We start from the raw sequence: 22,484 nt of genomic DNA, 5'->3' as shown, positions 1-22,484 counted from the left end.
ATGGCTATATGTTTCAGGAAAAGCTCAGAGTAAAATGAACTGCCGATGAATAATGATGTTGTTCATGTTTACCATGTTTACCATGTTTACTAGTACATAGCCATAGGGTATGCACTGGCCAGTGCACTTTCTGCACGTCGTCATGGTCATGTACGTGATACCTTGCATATTTTGTTTTTTGAATGCGCATGCTTTTTGGGCAAAATCACTTGTACCAAAACTAATGAATAATGTCTTCTTATCCCTATGACTCCATACACAGTGAGGGCATTGTCCCATTCCCATCAAATGGTAACTTATTGTACCGTATTAGGGTGGAAGTTGGGGAGCAGATACCTACCGTTGCACGCCTGTCATAATCAGCAGTGATGAGCTTAGCGCGATATGGAACATTCTTCAGAAACTCAAGCGAGGGAAGTCTGCTCATTAGCATATCTCGCGCACTGCTCCTTCTTGTCAAACATCGTAGTGAAATCGTAATGGAAAACGTCTGGCTTTGCGCCAGACGTTGAGACTAATAAGTGAAGAACTAATAGGTAAAGAACTTCTACTTGCGCGAGACTGCTCTGATAAAATTATCATTGCAGAGACTACGGTGACGTATACATATATTTTTTACAATCAAAAATGCCCTCAAAAGACGACATGGAATGATTATTTTATTGATATTTCCTACTATATACCTTCCAATTATCACTTTATACAAATAGATCGGCGTTAGGTCGCATGCTTTTCTTTCCTGGTGACACTATAAGCAAAATAGTTGCAACCCCGTAAATGCGCTATAAGTCCAATAATGAAACGGCCAGGGGCCATTGTGCTCACCGTATAGATATTTGGTGCTTTGTAATTCATCCAGATTAAGAAACATTGTACATGTATAGTATATAGGTCAAACCAAAGTCGGTATGACATGTGATGTATCGTTGCTTGGAGTAAGTACCATAAGAATATCATCAAAAACAAGTCAATAATAAACGAGATATTGCACTTTTTACCTATTTTAGTTTTGGCCTCCTGGTGGCCGAGTTGAGTACCAGATCAGATCGAAATTCGGTGTCCGAGGTTACATGACGTAGGGAGTCATGTGTATCAAATTTCAAGTTCAAAGCTTTAGTGGTTAAGAAACGTGCCATAGTTACAATCAAACGACAAATTTACGCCATTTGACCTCTGTGACCTTGAAAAGCAGGTCAGATCAAAAACTCATATGATATGTGATGTATCCTTGCTAGGAGAACCTACCATAAAAATGTTATTGAAAACGAATCACTAAAAATAAGCAAGATATTGCACTTCTTACTTTTTCCATTATGGCCCCCTGGTGGCCGAATAAAGAATCAGATCGAGCCAAAATTTGGCATCAGAGGTTATCTGATGTAGGGGGTTATATGCACCAAGTTTCAAGTTCATAGCTTTACTGGTTAAGAAACGTGCCATAGTTTACACTCTAACGGCCAATTTACGCCATATGACCTCTGTGACCTTGAAAAGTAGGTCAAATTGAAAACCCGTAAGATATGTGATGTATTCTTCCTAAGGGTACCTACCATAAAAATTTTATCGAAAACAAGTCACTTATAAGCGAGATATCACACTTTTTAGATTTCCACTTTTGGCCCCCTGGTGGCAAAGTTGAGAATCAGATCAAACTGAAATTCAGCACCAGAGGCTATGTGATATAGGGGGTTATATGTACCAAGTTTCAAGTTCATAGCTTTAGTGGTTAAGAAACGTGCCATAGTTTACACTCTAACGGCCAATTTACGCCATATGACCTCTGTGACCTTGAAAAGTAGGTCAAATTGAAAACCCGTAAGATATGTGATGTATTCTTCCTAAGGGTACCTACCATAAAAATTTTATCGAAAACAAGTCACTTATAAGCGAGATATCACACTTTTTAGATTTCCACTTTTGGCCCCCTGGTGGCAAAGTTGAGAATCAGATCAAACTGAAATTCAGCACCAGAGGCTATGTGATATAGGGGGTTATATGTACCAAGTTTCAAGTTCATAGCTTTAGTGGTTAAGAAACGTGCCATAGTTTACACTCTAACGGCCAATTTACGCCATATGACCTCTGTGACCTTGAAAAGTAGGTCAAATTAAAAACCCGTATAATATAAGATGTATATTTACTATGAGTACCTACAACAAAAGTTTCATCGAAAACAAGTCACTAATAAGCGAGATATCACAGTTTTTAGATATCCACATTTGGCCCCCTGGTGGCCAAGTAGAGGATCAGATCGGACAAAAATTTAGTGTCACGGGTCATCTGACCTAGGGGGTCATGTGTACAAAGTTTTAAGTTCATAGGCCTAGCGGTTAAGAAACGTGCCACTGTTTTTGAACTAGGATACGACGGACGACGACGACGACGACGACGACGACGACGACGACGACGACGACGACGACGACGACGACGGACGACGACGGACGACGGACACTGCGGTATTGTATAGACTCCCCTACGGTGAGCCAATAAGTGACGGTGACCCGTTATAAATGTTTCGCCAGCTTCGCTTTTTTGCCGCTACGCGGCGCGTTGGGCCCTTGCGTCAAGCGACCAATTTATGCCATTCGACCTCTGTGACCTTGAAAAGCAGGTCAGATCAAAAACTCATATGATATGTGATGTATCCTTGCTAGGAGAACCTACCATCAAAATGTTATTGAAAAGAATCACTAATAAGCGAAATATCACACTTTCTAGGTTTTCACTTTTGGCCCCCTGGTGGCCAAGTCGAGAATCAGACCGGAGTGAAATTCAGGGTCACAGGTCAGCTGACCTAGGGGGTCCTTTGTACAAAGTCTCAAGTTCATAGCCTTAGGGGTTAACAAATGTTCCACAGTTACGCTCAAATGGCCAATTTACGCCATTTGACCTCTGTGACCTTAACAAGTGCGTCAAATCAAAAACCCGTGTCATATGTGATGTATCCTTGCTATGAGTATCTACTATAAAATTTTTACCAAAAACTAATCAGTAATAAGCGAGATATGGCACTATTCAAACTTTTTGGTTTTGGCCCCCTGGTGGCCAAGTGAAGAATCAGACCGGACCGAAAATCAGTGTCACAGGTCATCTGACCTAGGGGGGTCATGTGTACCAAGTTTAAAATTCATAGCTTTAGTGGTTAAGATGGCCGCACGGCAATATTTGAAAGTCAAGAATCAGATCGGACCGAAATTTGGTGTCAGAGGTAACATGACATAGGGAATCAGGTGTACCAAACTTCAAGTTCATAGCTTTAGCGGTTAAGAAATGTGTCTTATACATGCTTCCTGAAATTGGTGGCTTGCATTGGAACTAACTTTTTCCCCCTTGTCCATCATCAAAGGCATTCAAGTGTGTTGGTCAACCATGACTATCTCCTTTGTCCCTCCACCATAAGGTCTAGTTTCCCCTTATGACATCACTATTTCGGACACTCAGCGCCCCATTTCTGGAAAGGTGTATAGTTACACACAAACGGCCAATTCACACCATTTGACCTCTGTGACCTTGAAAAGTACGCCACATTAACCTGATTTTTTGTCAACATGTAGAGCTACGTAACAGGTGTCTACACACCAAATATAAAGACTATATGACGAATAAAGACAAAACGTGCCACTATCGGTGAAATTTTAGAGTTTGACCTCTGTGACCTTGAAAAGTAGGTCAAATCAAAAACCCGTATAATATCTGATGTATCTTTGCTAGGGGTACCCACCATAAAAATTTTAGCAAAAACAAATCAGTAATAAACGATCTATCGCACTTTTTAAGTTTTTGGTTTTAGCCCCCTGGTGGCCAGGTGAAGAATCAGACCGGACCGAAATTCGCTGCCAAAGGTCATGTGACCTAGCTCATAATGTGTACAAAGTTTCAAGTTCATAGCACAAGCAGTTAAGAAACGTGCCACACAGGATACGGACGACGGACGCAGGGCTATTTTATAGACTCCCCTGACGGTGAGCCAAAAAGGCTGCTAGTCGGCCATCTTGAGTGGGAAATCAGCCATTATCAAACTTGGCCTTGATATTCACCAAATACACATGCACACCGCATATGAAATGTCTAAGTGAACTCGTTCAGAATGTAGAGAGGTCACAAGGCATTTCCAAGTTTTACAACAAAATGGCCACTAGTCGGCCATCTTCAATGCAAAATCAGCCATTATCGAACTTCACCTTGATATTTACACCATACACATACACACTAAATATGAAATGTCTAGGTGAACTCGTTCAGAATGTAGAGAGGTCACAAGGCATTTGCAAGTTTTACAACAAAATGGCCGACAGTCGGCCATCTTGAATGCAAAATCAGCCATTATGGAACTTGGCCTTGATATTCACCCAATACAGGTGCACACCAAATATGAAATGTCTAGGCGAACTCGTTCAGAATGTAGGTCTGGTCACAAGTGATTTGGAAGTTTTACAACAAAATGGCCGCCAGTCAGCCATCTTGAGTGCGAAATCAGCCATTATCGAACTTGGTCTTGATATTCACCCGATACGCGTGCACACCAAATATGAAATGTCTAGGCTAACTCGTTCAGAATGTAGAGAGGTCACAAGAGTGTGACATACAGACGGACGGCCAGACGGTCGGACCGACAATCCTGATAAAAACAGTATCCGAACTTTCTCCGAAAGTGCGGATATAACCAATTTTTTGTACATAATAACTGCACTACGGCAATATGTATTGGTGGATTTCTATTTAACCGGACAACACACAAGTAATTACGACCGGCGTACCCCTCCTGTACCGCCCGTAGCCGCCCGTGTTTAAAACTCCCACCCTAAGATATCCAAGGGGCAGAGAAGTAAAGTTACACCACAGTGTAATCTTCCTTGTTCCTAGGTGGGTTGCTGTACATTTTACCGAGTAATACTAATACAGGGCGAGTTGGCGAGTCAGCCTCCTCCATGTATTCATGTACAGGAGACTGCCGGGTTGTGTTTTTCGATCAAAAGTATTAGGTTGAATTATCGTACATTAGGGTTTCTTTAAAGATTTTTTTGATTAGGTAGGAACTTTTTATGATTCTATTGTTTACTACAGGGCCTTTCTATCTATTTTCACTAAATTGCTGAGAGTGTTAATGCTTTCGATACCAGGGGGTTAAAATGAAAAATTAATGATATCATATTGTAGGTATGATTGTTAGCTTCAAAATAAATAATATGGGGAAGGCTCAGGCCTTGATAGGGAGCTCTTCGTTAATAGGGCTGGTGAGCGAGAAGACTCTGGTGGTGGTGGTGGTGGTGGTGGTGGTGGTGGGGGGGGGGGGGTATATAGTTAGGATGATGCCATGTCTAGGAGCAAAATGGTCCACTGGCCTGCTTTGACATACAAAGCTCATCGTACTACACATTTCCCTCTCCTTACCTGTACAGATTCTGTGTAATTGTCATTTGACGTTATATCATATTGTAGGATAAGATGTTGTATTTGTACTAAAACAAGTAGCTCTCAAGATTAATGCGGATTGTACACAATGGTTTTTAGCTTAGAGGTGAGCTTTTGCATTGGCGGGACGTCCGTCGTTGTCCGTTAGCAGGGCACGTTTCGTAACTACTGGATCCGTTGACGAAATCTCCAACCGAACAGTGGCTACTCCGCGTAAAAATCATCAGTCCCCCTGCATTGTTTTGGAAAAAGAAAATCTCTCCCCAGGTAAATTGCTGTGCATAGGCGTATACGAATCCTCGCGTGCAAAAATTTCACCTGGGTGAGGTGGTTTTCTGGCTCCGGGTCAACTTTTTTTCATTGCCGGTATACACACACTCTCTAACCATATACCTCGCTTCAGAGCTCCCGATCACTTGTAATTTTTTGCATATAGGCCTAGATCTCTTTTGCCCAAAGACAGTCTAATATGTAAAGTCAAGGACTTAGTGAGCCCCCCTTTAGGTCGGGGGAGCTCCCCCGAACCCCCCTACGAGCATATGTTAAGTGCAAGCTCTAACAACTACAGCTGTTACAATGGGGGGACACCCCCCAAACCCCCCTCCATCGACATAGGTTTTTACCAGTGCGTTGGGGGGAAGCTCCCCCCAAACCCCCCCGGTGGACAGTCAACTAGCCCTTCTGTGTCATACTGCTGGAGGGGGGGGTGCGATGGGACCATCCATATAGTTCCTTCCGACACATTTTTGTTTTGGTAATGTAATACGTCATTGTGATTGTCCTTATTCACGAGAATCGGGCGTTTCCAGTGATATACGACACAAATAGGTTGTCCTCATGCATTCACTTTGGAAACGCATTTTAAAATAGATGTTACGTCCTGTTAATGGGGCACGTCATCATCGCGTACATTTGGGAAAAACTTCCTAACGAGACCGGAGCAGACGGCTGAAAGTAGTTTAATTATTGGCCGCTAGGGTGCAGAATGTCGCTCACCCGAATTTTTCACGCAACTTTTGCTAAATAGAGCTAGTTCTAGTTTGTGATTCATTTTGATACTTCAGATTTGGGCAGAAGACCAATATAACTTAGTCGTCAGTGTGGTTTTAAGCTGGAAAAACGTATTTGTTTTTCTTAAAGTGCCTTTTTTGGACGGGTGTGTGCGATTGTTTTGTTTTTATGTCACGTGACCTCGATCATGTCGACACAAAATTGAAATAAACCACCCTTTTCTGTCATTATTTAGGACGGATATTTCTCTAATAAAAATATTAATATAATTGGCCAATTTCTTAGGCATATGATGTAGCGAATTCCCATGAAGATTTAAATTAATTTAAATTAATTTCAACCAATGGGATAGCAACCACCACCGGAAGATCGCGGAGAAATCGGTAAACTCAACGGAGTTAATTCAGAAAAATACCAAAAACAATTGTTTGTAGGATATACAATTGTTACTCTCTTTATTTCTCATCAAATCAGTATATACTCCCACACACACGTGTATCTTAAGAGCCCCTCCTAAAGGGGGGCTTATAAATGCTTCCCGAAATTGGTGGCTTGCATTGGAACTAACTCTTTCCCCCTAGTCCGTCATTAAAGGCATTCAAGTGTGTTGGTCAACAATGACTATCTCCTTTGTCCCTCCACCATAAGGCCTAGTTTCCCCTTATGATATCATTACTTCGGACACTCAGCGCCCCATTTCTGGAAAGGTGTACACCTATACACTATACATGCTATAGGAATAGGCTACCTGGAAATCTTCAGGGAGATGCTGGAAAAAAATTTGTAGACCCCCAGGAGCTAAAGGGTTAAAACATGGCGGATGGTAGTTGCTATTTACAAAGGTAGTCGCGCGGTGGCACGGCTGCCTTTTTATAAACATGGCGCAGGCACCTTAAATGGAGATAGTTCAGCTTTAATAAATAACAGCCCAGAATCATGCCATTCATGGTCATGGAAATAGCCAGGTTAAATATGAACAGCACCTTCTGCGAAATTTCCGGAATGTTGTATATATCATATGCTTACCATTTTGTTTATGTCTGAGTGAATTCACTGCCACTTTTTTGTTCCAATGATGCAGATAAATGCCTCTTCAAATCAAACTCGTACACATGATAGACATGGACGAGGACATTTTCAATTCCACCGCGGCCGGCTTGGGCCAAACTCGCACAGTGCCGAAATTTGTAAGCAACGAAATCAGCGCCTCTAGTGTCAAGATTGGCCGGGAATTTGCCGAGGTCACATGACAGACAAAAATAGATTCGAATTCGAGAAACTTGCATAAACTATCAAACACCTCGTTGCCCGAGTATTTTGCAAACTTGCTCAGGATGTTTTTTACCTATTGTTAGTTTTAACTTATATATATGTGTTTTAGCAACCTCATTCTGAGCGTACAGAAAGATGCTCTACATCTTTCCGTACCGATCTTGAAACTCGAGGCGCCAGATCATCAACGATGCGAGTCGATGTATTGCGCATGTCGTCGTCGTCGTCGTTACGCTTTCGTCCTATTTGGACATGGCGCCCTCTTTCACACCGTTCCAATGCTGCCGATCCGCAGCCAGAATACTCAAATGTTGAATGTCATGGTTTGGTTGGAGTTTCAGACCTTGGTATATGAGTTTTAGCCACGTGAGCTTTGGTCGCCCACGTGGTTTCTTGATTGTTCGCATTGATTCGGCTAAGGCTTTCCTGGCTGGGGTGTCTTCACTCAATCGAAGCAAGTGGCCGAACCAGCTCAGTCTCCTTCTTTTGGTGTCTTGGGACCATGGTTCTAGTTGTGTCTTCTTATTGAGGTCTTCGTTTGAAATCCTTTGTGGCCATCTAATTCCCAGTAATTTTCTTAGTAGGGTACGTTGGAAGGCATCAATTTCTTGTTCAAGTTTGGCGGTTGGGGTCCATAGTTCTGAGTTGTAGAGGAATATGCTTCGGAGGTAGGTGTTGAATACTCGGAGTTTGGTTTTGAGATCGATTTTGGAGGATTGTAGGATGTTCTTGAGTTTGTTGAAGGTGCTGATGGTCAAACCTTTTCTTCGTTTTATGTCTTTTTCTGTGTCTAGTAGGCTCCCGAGCAGTTTGCATCGTTTCCATTCATCATTTCCGTTTCTTGTGATGGTATGCTTCTCAGTCTTTGTTTCGTTTACGTTTAGATTTCTTTTCTTGAGTTGTTTCGGGACGATCTTCTCTTTTTCTGTTCTTTTGTGTTGGGCTGTGGTGATCCAGTTGATATCATCGGCATATTGCTCGTCTATTTCCATATATGTGTCTGTGGGTGTGGCATAAGTGTGATCTTTGAGATGGTCTGGTTGGAGTTCTTCGGCTGTCTTTACTGTTTGTGCGTAGTTGTGTTCTAGTGGGATATCTGTCCGTTCTGGTTTTAGGGCTTTAGCAAGGTATAGCGTGAAGGCGATTGGACTGGCGCAGTCTCCTTGTGGGACACCTATGTTAGTCTTTATTTCTGCTCCTACTTCGCGTCCGACTTTTACATTCAGTGTGACATCCTTCAATAGAATCGTCATCATGTGGAGTTCGTCTGGTTGGAGTATCTCACGGAGATCTTGGTATAGGGTCTCTCTCTTCACGGTATCAAAAGCCTTACTCATGTCTAGCATGAGTGTGTATATGGTGTAGTCTGCTGATGTTACGGCTTTTTCTGCCAATATTTTGAATGCGAAGACATGTTCAGTGGTGCTTCTACCGGATCTGTAAGCAGCTTGACTCCGTGGAATGTGTGTGTTGATTTTCTCGGCGGTTCTTCGGATCATGCAGATGGCAAGTATTTTTCTGATCATTGAGAGGAGGATGATAGGTCGTAGGTTAGCTGGTGGTCCTTGAGGTTTTCCTGGTTTCGGAAGGGGGATGAGTATGCCTCTTTTTATTTCACTTGGGAATGTTCCTGTTTTCGCTATGTCGTTAAGTATCTTGGCTATGCTTGTATTTAGTTTTTTTGGCCCGTACTTTAATAGTTCGGCTTTGATGTTGTCACATCCAGGACTCTTCCCATTCTTTAGACTTCTTATGGCGTTGTCTACTTCTTTTGTCGTGAAAGGTATCGTCCATTGTCGTCATTTCTTGTGGGGGTGTTGTTGGTATTTCGAGCTCCCAATCTACACAAAAGGTTTGGTTGAAGAATTTGGTGATGATGTCGGCTTGTTCTTTTTCGTTTGTGGCTAAACCGTTTTCTCCCTGTACCAGTATTTTCTTCTGGGGTTCGATCGATTTTAGTGACCTTATAACTTGATACATCTTAGTGGAATCATCTTTGTATCTGTCTAATTCATCTAATTGACTTCAATCTTCTGTTTCTCCTCCTCTGCTAGTAGTTGGTGGATTTGTTTGAGAGTTGCGTATCTTTCTGTTTGTAGTTCCCGCCGTCTATCATGATCTGTTGTTGCATTTCGATCATCTCTGAGTTTCTTTTGTTTTGCTGACAGTTCTTTGATAAGTTTGTTTTCACTTTGTTTCTTGTTTCTTTCTTTGCTTATTGTCTCTTTCCCGGCTTCTAAACATGCGTTCACGATGGTATCCCATTGTTCTTGTGGGGTCATATTTTCTTCAGTTTGGAGCTTTTCCTCAACCTTTCGGGAGTATGCATCTTGCATTTCTTTATCTATGGCGAGTTTCGTGATGTTGAGTTGACCTTGCTGATGTTTGCTTGGTTTCATTTTGTACCAGTCTAAACGTATCTTTGTTAGTAGTAGACGATGGTCCGTCGCTACATTAATGCCGCTGTATGATCGAGAGTCGGTTATGATCATTCTATGTTGGATTCTGGTCATTACATAGTCTATTTGGTTTCTGCACGGTTTCATTTGGCCGGTTAGTTTGTCTTTTCTTTGACCGGGGCTTTCCCAAGTGGTTCGGTGAGCCATCTTATGTTGATATAGTGTGTTTGTTAGGATGAGTTCATTTCTTTTTGCCATCTCTAGTAGGAATTGACCATTGCTGTTCACTGTCCCTTTTCCGAATTTCCCCATGTTCTCTGGAAATTCTCTCCATGCTGAGCCCGTTTTTGCGTTTAAAGTCGCCTGCTATGATTAGGAGGGATCTCCTCGCCTGTTTATTGATTATGCTTTCTAAATCGTCATAGAAATTATCACGAATTTCGGGATGTTCCTCACTATTCGGTAATGTATGTGCATATGCTGTTACGACGACAAGATCTCGTTTCGGCATTTTGGCTGTCATCATGCAAATTCTATCATTGATTCGTTGAAATTGTGGTTTAATGTTTTTCGATATAACTAGTCCAACACCATGATGTTTATTGTCCTCTGGGCCGGTATAGAACAGTTCGTATTTTGTTTTACCGTCGCTATAGATCCATGCACTATATTGTTGTTATTTCCTCTGCCCCCGTGCCTTTTATGTGCGTTTCTTGTACACACAATACATCGACGCCATATTTGAATGCGTCGTCTGCTAGTCGCATTTTCTACTCTTTTTCGCGTATCCGCCTCAATTGAGGCTTCCCACGCGTAATCTAGTTTCTATGTTACTCATTTGATGCATTTGATGCATTTCGGCTACGAATCTGCATTGAAAATCGATGAAATAGAAGTTTTAGACTGTGACCTTGCAAAACAAGGCCTGTGCTGAATTGAAATAATGTCTTTGTTTACGATCGATTGCACATGCGTTGAAATACGACGTGTCATTGTCTTTTCCTGTATTTAGGCTACAGTATAGCCTGGTACCACTGGCCACCGTCAGACGACGCTCCGTCCGTCCCGTCAATACAAAAGTCAAAATAGGTCAAACACAACAGCGTCGTCTGACGGTGGCCAGTGGTACCAGGCTAGGCTATACAGTAAACATAATTGCACTCGCCATTGTCGCTAAAACTGAGCTCAAACCTGATTGGCTAAAATCTCATGCCGCTTGACTCAAATTTTTCAAGTGCATACTGTTGAAACACACATCGAAGTCGGAAAAAATCCTGGTAAATTACCCATTTAGCTAAACTTATCAAAAGTGCAGAGCTCCCCTGGTGAACAATGGACCTACACACTGGCACCTGACGGAACGGAAGAGACAAAAGTAAGCAAAAATTCTACTTTATCTATTGGCGTAGGCCTATATTAGCACTTCTTTCAAGACACTATCCTACATTGAAGTGTACAATATAATTCATGTGGAAAACAGAGAGCAGAATCCAGCTGATGTCAAAGATGATTGCTACCATTGGCGACCAGAATGTTGGTGACCGACAAAAAAGCTACATGTATTTGATATCATGGCATTCCAATCCAACTGCTATAAAACGAACATTTTTGTCTAATAGTACCCAACAGAGTTCAAGACAACAACAAAATATAATATGAAAAGTTTTGTAGTGTAATTAGTATAATCAGTTCAGCCTAAAAGGCCAGAGCGGCAACAATATCCCATGCCGATCCACCTCCTTTGATGTCGGCGGTGAAATGAGCGGACTTTAGGATCGCTAGGAGAATGGGGGTCAGGCATCACTCATGTCACTACTCCTCCTTCCCCGGCTTCCTTTGGTTCTTGATGCATTCATTTCCAAAGGTGTTGAATTCTGCATCAGTTAACTGGGGAAATATATTCCTGACGTAAGCTGAAAATAAACACCTCGAGATTAGGATCGCAAAATAGTGTAACAGGCTTCCTCCTGTACAATGATTTTCTTTGTTTTGAGAACCGAATGGATTTTGTAAAACCAATAGCTGATTTTTTTGCTGCAACACTTGTTTCCCCCGTGTCATGACACTACGAACTGGTTTTCTCCTACATTTCATGCAACAGATTCCATAGCAGTGCCCCATTTCGCAAGATGCAATACATGTACACCTCAAAGAGTTACTTTTATAAGAATAGCACACTAGTAAGCCGTAAACCAACAAGAGGCTCATGGTCAGCTCAGCTGACTTACAGTGGGTAGCAGTTGGTTGCATTAATGCTCAAGGAGGATACCGCGGTGACGTCACGGCTTTTCCAAGATGGCGCTGCATATTGTAAACAAACTCGATGAGACAAGACCACTAATGAATATTCATAGGTTGGAGGGTCCAGGCCTATCTATTAGACGAGTGCATGTTTTTTACTCTCAAGTACATATTTGGAGAGGTATTGAAAAAATATTTGCTGTGGCAAGTCTACAGATATAAATAAATTGTTTGGTAAAAAAAATAATTTTGAATTTTGACAACCTGGCCATAGGGGGGGTGGTTCAAATTTGGAGTGAAAATGGCCGAAATGGGTAAAAATGTCCACTTGTGTCAAACTTGTCAATTTTAAAAAAAATTTCCGTGGTCAATCACCAATTTCCATCGCACCAGTTACTCGCAAGACTAACCCGTATATCATATCCGAATTTCAGTTTCACAGCTCCACGCATTCTTTAATGGCAGGCATTTTAAATAACTGGAAATGGCTTGGAAAATCAATTGTGGTCTTGTCTCTATTTAGAGGGTTTTGGGTTACAGGTCAAAAATAGTAAATGAGCTCTGAAATCCACAAAAACCGTTTGAATTGGCTGAAATGTGTTGAGAATGTGTGGACATATCATTGAAATTGGAAAATGTGGAAAAAAAGAAAATTCTCAAATTTAACCCCCCCTGGCCTACAGGGCTTTTAAGTGAAAATGCCAAAAATTGAAATTTTCAAAAAATTTCAAATAATTTCAAATTTTTCTACTTTTTTGGGCTAGATATGTTTCATAACAATCATCAATTGTGAATAGTAATGAAAGTGTTGATTGTTTTGCATGTTATTTTCATTTTGGGAGGTGTCGGGCACAGAGCACGCTGGGTGGCAGGGTACCAAGCTTTCACTAATTTTTTTATTTCAGCAGGTGAATTAAAGAGAAAAGTATCTGAATTACGAGCAAGAATATTAGCAAAGAATAAAAGTAATGGTTTTTGTTTGAATTGGGAGGGGGCTAAACAAAAAAAGAGGGGGGTAACATACGGGTTTGTTAAAGTAAGTTTTTTAGATAAGCCGGTCACAATGACGGCACACCGGGCAATGTTTTTGTGTGACCATGATGAATTGAAATTCAAAACTGGCGCAGGTTATCATATAAGTCATCTTTGTCATAATCCTCTGTGCGTGAAAGTCGAGCACTTGACAATAGAAAGAGGAAGGGTCAATCAAAGTAGAAAAAGGTGCAATGCCAAGAAAGTCTGTGCAGGCCATGGCAACCGCCCTAAATGCATTTTTCCTGGTAAGCTATATGTTGAAGTTGAAAGAAAATATCATTATATTGAATTGACATTTGAAAGTTTTCTTACCGCGATGGCAACCTCTTGGATGTCTTGGTGGCTGGATGGATCTTGAAGGATCGCCGAAAGTAGGAGTGGTCATAGTTTCTGCTGTTTGGGTCGAGACATTTCCACTCTGGTACAGGCGGTCTGTCTCGTCGTGCAACAGCCTTCTTGACAGCCTTCCTTCGCAAGTCCGGCATTGTTATCATCACATGTTTCTTGTAGTCACCACCCCTGGTTTTGTTTTTGGCTCACCGTAGGGGAGTCTATACGATACCGCAGTGTCCGTCGTCCGTCGTCGTCGTCGTCGTCGTCGTCGTCGTCGTCGTCGTCGTCGTCGTCGTCGTCGTCCGTCGTATCCTAGTTCAAAAACAGTGGCACGTTTTTTAACCGCTAGGCCTATGAACTTAAAACTTTGTACACATGACCCCCTAGGTCAGATGACCCGTGACACTAAATTTCTGTCCGATCTGATTCTCTACTTGGCCACCAGGGGGCCAAATGTGGATATCTAAAAAGTGTGATATCTCGCTTATTAGTGACTTGTTTTCGATAAAACTTTTGTGGTAGGTACTCATAGCAAGGATACATCATATATCGAACGGGTTTTTAATTTGATCTACTTTTCAAGGTCGCAGAGGTCAAATGGCGTGAATTGGCCGTTTGAGTGTAACTATGGCACGTTTCTCAACCACCAAAGCTATGAGCTTGAAACGTTGTACATATAACCCCCTATATCAGATAACCTCTGGTGCTGAATTTCAGCCTGATCTGATTCTTGACTCTGCCACCAGGGGGCCAAAACAGAAAAAGTAAGAAGTGCAATAGCCTGCTTATTAGCAAATTGTTTTTGATGAAATTTTTATGGCAGGGGCCCCTAGCAAGATTACCTCAGATGTTGCACGATTTTTCGGATTTGACCTACTTTTTAAGGTCGCAGAGGTCAAATGGTGTAAATTTGCCGTTTGAGTGTAACTATGGCACGTTTCTCAACCGCAACAGTTATGAACTTGAAACTTTAAACAAATGACCCCCTAGGTCAGTTGACCTTTTACACTGAATTTTGGTTCGGTCTGATTATTGACTTGGCCACCAGGGGGCCCAAACTCAAAACTCAAAAAGTGTGATTTCTCGCTTATTACTGATTTGTTTTTGATAAAAGTTTCATGGTAGGTACTCCCAGCAAGGATACATCACATATCTTACGGGTTTTTGATTTGACCCACCTTTCAAGTTCACAGAGGTCAAAGTTGAAAACTTTACCGTTCTTGGTACGTTTTGTCGTTGTTCAATGTAAAGAGTTTTAATTTTGTGTAATGATGCATCTAAGAAGCCACTATTTGTATGCCAAGTTTCAGCCAGATCGGAATTCAAATATGGCCGAAATTGCATGTTTTGTGTGTTTTTCCTCGTATTGTGGCAATCCAAAGGTCGTGAGTTCAAACCCCGGTCAAGGACAGCCAAAAATATTTTTATTTTTCATCTTTTCCTTTTTTCTTTTCTGAGTTCTATCTTACATTTTCTTCATTTTTTGATTTATTTGGTGCCATAGATTTAATTAGGCGGCCATCTTGGAAATCGTTTTTTGCCGATTGCTGTAGTGTAACGAGTGATGAAATTGTTATGGTCAGGTGGATGTGTCTACATCACATATCACCCTGGTTTGTTATTTGACCTACCTGTCAGGGTCACTGAGGTCAAAGTTAAAAATATATTCACCATTGTCATGGAGTGGCACGTTTCTTCACTATCATTTTCACCTAGACTCTACAAGCTTGGAACCACAAGTCTCGGATTCACCACTTGGCCAGGGCCGGCTCTGAACTGGTCACAGATGCATGTATAAATTATGAGAGGCCTACATACTGTAGCACTTTCTGTAACTGTCTACTAAAAATACTTACGGTGAGCACAATGGCCCCTGGCCGTTTCATTCTTTTTGGTGAAGTAATCTGTTGCCCTGATGTTTTTAGCTCACCTCTTAGCAGAGGTGAGCTTATCCCATACCGTGGCGTCCGTCGTCCGTCGTCGTCGTCGTCGTCGTCGTCGTCGTCGTCGTCGTCGTCCGTCGTCCGTTAGCAGGGCACGTTTCGTAACTGTTAGAGCTATTGAGTTGAAACTTGGTACACATGTACCCTTATGTAATGACACCTTGGAGACCAAGTTTCGGTCCGATTCGTTTCATGGTTTGGCCACCAGGGGGCCAAACGTTAAAAGTGAAAATATGCAATATCTCCCTTAATAGTAGTCGGAAAATTTTGAAAAAAATTTGGTAGGTACTATTAGCAAAGGTGCATCATATATCCTCCGGGTTTTTGATTTGACCTCCTTTTCAAGGTCACAGAGGTCAAATGGTGTAAATTGGCCGTTAGGATGTAACGATGGCACGTTTCTAAACTGCAATGACTATTGATACCAAATTTGATACACATTTACCCCTTAGTCAGTTGATTTCAGGGACCGAAGTTTGGTCCAATATGATTCACCACTTGACCACCAGGGGGCAAAATCCAAAAACCTTAAAAATGTGATTATTCCTTAACTTCTTGCCCGATTGACACCAATTTGATATAATGGGTACATCTAACCACCATACAGTATATGTCACACAGGTTTTTACTTTGACCTTCTTGTCAAGGTCACAGAGGTCAAATGGCGTAAATTCGCTGTCAGGCCGTAACTATGGCACGTTTCTTAACTGCAATGACTATTGATCACAAATTAAGTACACATGTACCCCTTGGTCAGGTGATCTCAGGTACCGAAGTTTGGTGCGATCTGATTTGCCGTTTGGCCTCCTGGGAGGGGGCCAAATCCTAAATTCTTCAAAATGCCATTATTCCTAGTAATGACTTGCCCGATTGGCACCAATTTTATATCATAGGTACATCTAATTCTAACAACTGTTCAATGTGTCACCCGGGTCTTCTTTGATTTGACCTACTTTTCAAGGTCACAGAGGTCGAATGTACTGTAAATTGGCCATTTTGGGGAAATTGTAATTGCTTGGACCTACATCAAACCTAACACTACATGACACAATACCATGCTCTTTATCCATCTTTCCTCCACATGAGGTGAGCACAATGGCCCTGGCCATTTCATTCAAAACACCAGCTAACTTCTGGTGTCTAGCACTCCGTTGGTACCTGACTGTGTACTGCCTGTTCATTGCAATTCTGTCCAGTGCTTTCATTGGGCGGCAACAAGTATCGACTTCGATGTTGAACCACTTTAGTTTCCGTCGCCCGCTCTCGGCTATGTTATGGTTCATTCTGTGGGCTGCTGAATGGATACGAGGGGTTGAGTTCCTGCTCCTGGTCACAATCTTAGGATCGCTGGCCGACAGACCTCGATTCTTGGACTCGACCCCCTGGGTTGTCACGCCAAGACTCAGCTGTTGCAACGCTCCTTTACTAAGGCATACCTCCAAAACGAGATGTACCAAGTTCTTGTCAATCACTGTCATTTTAAACTTGGGAATCTCACCGTAAGATGACCATCGTGTTGATTTGTGCCACCAAGAACCAGTTGTGCCTGAGCACAGTGAGAATTCGTTCTGTCGACAACCAGTGCAGTCACCACCATAGCAGTTCACAACACAGGCAACAGTGTCATACAGGTATCCCATGATCCTGTCAAGATCACCGTTGCAGCGCTTGAATAGAGATTGCAAAATCTTGGATGACCTTACCCTAAGATCATTCAGAAACGTTGTTTTTAACAGTGTTCTCTCCTCAGCTGTACGTCCCGGGAACATACCTTTACTGAATTCAGCTCTATGTCCTGCACGCGTCTGGGCTTGATGCAAATGTATAGAGTCAAGTTGATGCTTCACCGTGAACAAGCCGCCGAAGAGCTTTTTTGTTGCATCAGTTAACCCTTTGAATGAACTGGAATCACCATCTGTAGTCAAATGTTCTACATGTAGGCCCTGTTTCTCAAAAGTCTCGGCAAATGCAACCCCAAGATCATATTCTCTGAATGCATCTGCTTCAGGAAAGTTAGCCGTGCACTTCGAGTGTCGTTCGTCAACGTTTGTGCCAGTGGCACCACATTTAACTTCAAAACCTTTCGCCCGCATTGCAGCCCCTATCCAGCAGAGTTTTGTTTTAACCTCAATGTCAATGATTTTGTGTTCATCTGTCACATTTTCAACACATAATCCAGTCATTGTGCTCGCACAACGGCCCATCTTGTTCCTCGAAGTGAGGTGTAAACTATTATAGCGTCCATCAGCTTGGACATTGATTCCTGTGTCGTCCTGATTTCTTAGGCGCAGTATCCTTTTCAAGTTCTCGCGTATGTCTGCCATATCGGCCACATTCATTTTAACTGTTTCATCACCAACCTTATTTGCCTGCTTTTGCATGATACTCCTACAGGGGGGCGGGATTCCCATCATGCTCAGTATGTAACTCATACTCTCGTTGCCAATCATTGTGTCCTGCAACGCAATCTGTAATGCAACATTTGGAAGAGCGGCTTTTCGTCCGCGCTTGCCAGTGTCTATGTCCTCAAAAAGTTTATACAATTTCAAATAAAAACCACAGTTTTTACACACCACAGTGACTGAACAACACACCCCCTGCTTACGTACCTCTCCATATTTGAATATCGGCTGACAGTTCACGTGATATTCGCTATGGGCCCTGTTAACGTCGTTGAGCACATCCATCAGTTTGGTTGTCTGAACAACGAAACTCTCGTGATCATGCTCCATGGTCTCATCTGGTATCTCCATCTCATCATCAGTGTCTTCTTTCATGTTCAGCCATAGTAAGTTGACATTCTTGGCAGTACGGTTATTAATATCCGGTATGTGTCTTTTGCCGTCGTGTCCCATCGTTGTGACCTGTCCGTACTCCTGGGGCGTGAGTCGTCTCCATGTGGGTTGTAGGCCTACTTCTCGTTCGTCGTCGCTCACCACCTCGACACCTCCACTCCGCACGTGTCCGCTCTTGAACATTGTTCTCATTGCTGCATTCGATGCCCTAGCACGCCTCGGAGAACCCCGTTTTCCTATCAATCTCCTCGCCTTTGTCCTCATCTTGTCTTGTCTTTTCGTATACTTGTCTTTCTTCGCTTAAAATCGTACTCCTAGGAGATGTCTATTTCGGGATGCTTCCTTCAACAGACTGAAAATACACAAGAAAGGACAAGAGATTACAAAAGGGTCGATGTTGATAGGACAATAGCGATGACAATGGTTGCTGTTGTGGAAGTGTCAGACTTGGATGTGACAGACAGGGAGATAACATATGGGTTAATCTTTTTCTCATTTCACACCTTACTAACAAGCTTTCCATGCTTATAATGCATCATATATTTGTTGTTTTTCAAATTTCAGACAAAGTTAATATTGTTCGATTTGAAATTTTGACATTTTCAGCATGATACCACTGTCACAACCTTGGAACATCCTTTAAAAAGACAACTTTTTTCCAACAAATTGAAATTTTTGAATATTTCTCATGAATTAAAATTGTTTCAAATTCCTATTTCAGATTGACTGTAGACCACTGGTGATTTGTCGAAGATTCGGTACCATTCGATTAAGAATTCTACGAGTTAATGAGCTTAACTTGAAGACAGTCTGTAAACAATTTGAAGACGAAATATAAGGTAGGTTGTCCGTATCGGACAAAATTTTAAAACGTTAATAGCTCGCTCAAATCAAGTTCATTTTTGATGAAACTTGGTTATGTTGGTCAAGACATCTCAAATGCTTGGGAAAAGGCATATTTCATTGATATCTCAAGATTATCCCTCTTCATTGAGACAAGACCACTAATGAATATTCATAGGTTGGAGGGTCCAGGCCTATCTATTAGACGAGTGCATGTTTTTTACTCTCAAGTACATATTTGGAGAGGTATTGAAAAAATATTTGCTGTGGCAAGTCTACAGATATAAATAAATTGTTTGGTAAAAAAAATAATTTTGAATTTTGACAACCTGGCCATAGGGGGGTGGTTCAAATTTGGAGTGAAAATGGCCGAAATGGGTAAAAATGTCCACTTGTGTCAAACTTGTCAATTTTAAAAAAAATTTCCGTGGTCAATCACCAATTTCCATCGCACCAGTTACTCGCAAGACTAACCCGTATATCATATCCGAATTTCAGTTTCACAGCTCCACGCATTCTTTAATGGCAGGCATTTTAAATAACTGGAAATGGCTTGGAAAATCAATTGTGGTCTTGTCTCTATTTAGAGTGTTTTGGGTTACAGGTCAAAAATAGTAAATGAGCTCTGAAATCCACAAAAACCGTTTGAATTGGCTGAAATGTGTTGAGAATGTGTGGACATATCATTGAAATTGGAAAATGTGGAAAAAAAGAAAATTCTCAAATTTAACCCCCCCTGGCCTACAGGGCTTTTAAGTGAAAATGCCAAAAATTGAAATTTTCAAAAAATTTCAAATAATTTCAAATTTTTCTACTTTTTTGGGCTAGATATGTTTCATAACAATCATCAATTGTGAATAGTAATGAAAGTGTTGATTGTTTTGCATGTTATTTTCATTTTGGGAGGTGTCGGGCACAGAGCACGCTGGGTGGCAGGGTACCAAGCTTTCACTAATTTTTTTATTTCAGCAGGTGAATTAAAGAGAAAAGTATCTGAATTACGAGCAAGAATATTAGCAAAGAATAAAAGTAATGGTTTTTGTTTGAATTGGGAGGGGGCTAAACAAAAAAAGAGGGGGGTAACATACGGGTTTGTTAAAGTAAGTTTTTTAGATAAGCCGGTCACAATGACGGCACACCGGGCAATGTTTTTGTGTGACCATGATGAATTGAAATTCAAAACTGGCGCAGGTTATCATATAAGTCATCTTTGTCATAATCCTCTGTGCGTGAAAGTCGAGCACTTGACAATAGAAAGAGGAAGGGTCAATCAAAGTAGAAAAAGGTGCAATGCCAAGAAAGTCTGTGCAGGCCATGGCAACCGCCCTAAATGCATTTTTCCTGGTAAGCTATATGTTGAAGTTGAAAGAAAATATCATTATATTGAATTGACATTTGAAAGTTTTCTTACCGCGATGGCAACCTCTTGGATGTCTTGGTGGCTGGTTGGATCTTGAAGGATCGCCGAAAGTAGGAGTGGTCATAGTTACTGCTGTTTGGGTCGAGACATTTCCACTCTGGTACAGGCGGTCTGTCTCGTCGTGCAACAGCCTTCTTGACAGCCTTCCTTCGCAAGTCCGGCATTGTTATCATCACATGTTTCTTGTAGTCACCACCCCTGGTTTTGTTTTTCTTTTTGGTGAAGTAATCTGTTGCCCTGATGTTTTTCAAAACACCAGCTAACTTCTGGTGTCTAGCACTCCGTTGGTACCTGACTGTGTACTGCCTGTTCATTGTAATTCTGTCCAGTGCTTTCATTGGGCGGCAACAAGTATCGACTTCGATGTTGAACCACTTTAGTTTCCGTCGCCCGCTCTCGGCTATGTTATGGTTCATTCTGTGGGCTGCTGAATGGATACGAGGGGTTGAGTTCCTGCTCCTGGTCACAATCTTAGGATCGCTGGCCGACAGACCTCGATTCTTGGACTCGACCCCCTGGGTTGTCACGCCAAGACTCAGCTGTTGCAACGCTCCTTTACTAAGGCATACCTCCAAAACGAGATGTACCAAGTTCTTGTCAATCACTGTCATTTTAAACTTGGGAATCTCACCGTAAGATGACCATCGTGTTGATTTGTGCCACCAAGAACCAGTTGTGCCTGAGCACAGTGAGAATTCGTTCTGTCGACAACCAGTGCAGTCACCACCATAGCAGTTCACAACACAGGCAACAGTGTCATACAGGTATCCCATGATCCTGTCAAGATCACCGTTGCAGCGCTTGAATAGAGATTGCAAAATCTTGGATGACCTTACCCTAAGATCATTCAGAAACGTTGTTTTTAACAGTGTTCTCTCCTCAGCAGTACGTCCCGGGAACATACCTTTACTGAATTCAGCTCTATGTCCTGCACGCGTCTGGGCTTGATGCAAATGTATAGAGTCAAGTTGATGCTTCACCGTGAACAAGCCGCCGAAGAGCTTTTTTGTTGCATCAGTTAACCCTTTGAATGAACTGGAATCACCATCTGTAGTCAAATGTTCTACATGTAGGCCCTGTTTCTCAAAAGTCTCGGCAAATGCAACCCCAAGATCATATTCTCTGAATGCATCTGCTTCAGGAAAGTTAGCCGTGCACTTCGAGTGTCGTTCGTCAACGTTTGTGCCAGTGGCACCACATTTAACTTCAAAACCTTTCGCCCGCATTGCAGCCCCTATCCAGCAGAGTTTTGTTTTAACCTCAATGTCAATGATTTTGTGTTCATCTGTCACATTTTCAACACATAATCCAGTCATTGTGCTCGCACAACGGCCCATCTTGTTCCTCGAAGTGAGGTGTAAACTATTATAGCGTCCATCAGCTTGGACATTGATTCCTGTGTCGTCCTGATTTCTTAGGCGCAGTATCCTTTTCAAGTTCTCGCGTATGTCTGCCATATCGGCCACATTCATTTTAACTGTTTCATCACCAACCTTATTTGCCTGCTTTTGCATGATACTCCTACAGGGGGGCGGGATTCCCATCATGCTCAGTATGTAACTCATACTCTCGTTGCCAATCATTGTGTCCTGCAACGCAATCTGTAATGCAACATTTGGAAGAGCGGCTTTTCGTCCGCGCTTGCCAGTGTCTATGTCCTCAAAAAGTTTATACAATTTCAAATAAAAACCACAGTTTTTACACACCACAGTGACTGAACAACACACCCCCTGCTTACGTACCTCTCCATATTTGAATATCGGCTGACAGTTCACGTGAT

The 22,484-nt window shown here is 42.0% G+C and overlaps 1 protein-coding gene and 1 long non-coding RNA gene across 2 annotated transcripts; one reads left to right on the top strand and one right to left on the bottom strand.

The window, feature by feature from the left end:
- Window positions 1–7,937: 7,937 nt before the first annotated feature.
- On the bottom strand, window positions 7,938–9,032 carry LOC135498402 (uncharacterized). The gene has a single exon (XM_064788659.1). The coding sequence runs from the start codon at window positions 9,030–9,032 to the stop codon at window positions 7,938–7,940; it is 1,095 nt and encodes a 364-aa protein (XP_064644729.1).
- A 2,196-nt stretch (window positions 9,033–11,228) lies between these two features.
- On the top strand, window positions 11,229–19,864 carry LOC135497571 (uncharacterized). Its single transcript, XR_010448936.1, has 3 exons — window positions 11,229–11,469; window positions 19,163–19,280; window positions 19,783–19,864. It is a non-coding gene; the product is annotated as an uncharacterized LOC135497571 (long non-coding RNA).
- Window positions 19,865–22,484: the final 2,620 nt, after the last annotated feature.

The sequence above is a fragment of the Lineus longissimus genome, chromosome 13, assembly GCF_910592395.1.
Source record: "Lineus longissimus chromosome 13, tnLinLong1.2, whole genome shotgun sequence".
NCBI lineage: Eukaryota > Metazoa > Nemertea > Pilidiophora > Heteronemertea > Lineidae > Lineus > Lineus longissimus.
This window is presented reverse-complemented; position numbering and strand designations above follow the sequence as displayed.

Bases quoted from the DNA above. Each gene is read 5' to 3' on its own strand.
- LOC135498402 (XM_064788659.1), bottom strand. From the start codon at position 9,032: ATGAGTAAGGCTTTTGATACCGTGAAGAGAGAGACCCTATACCAAGAT.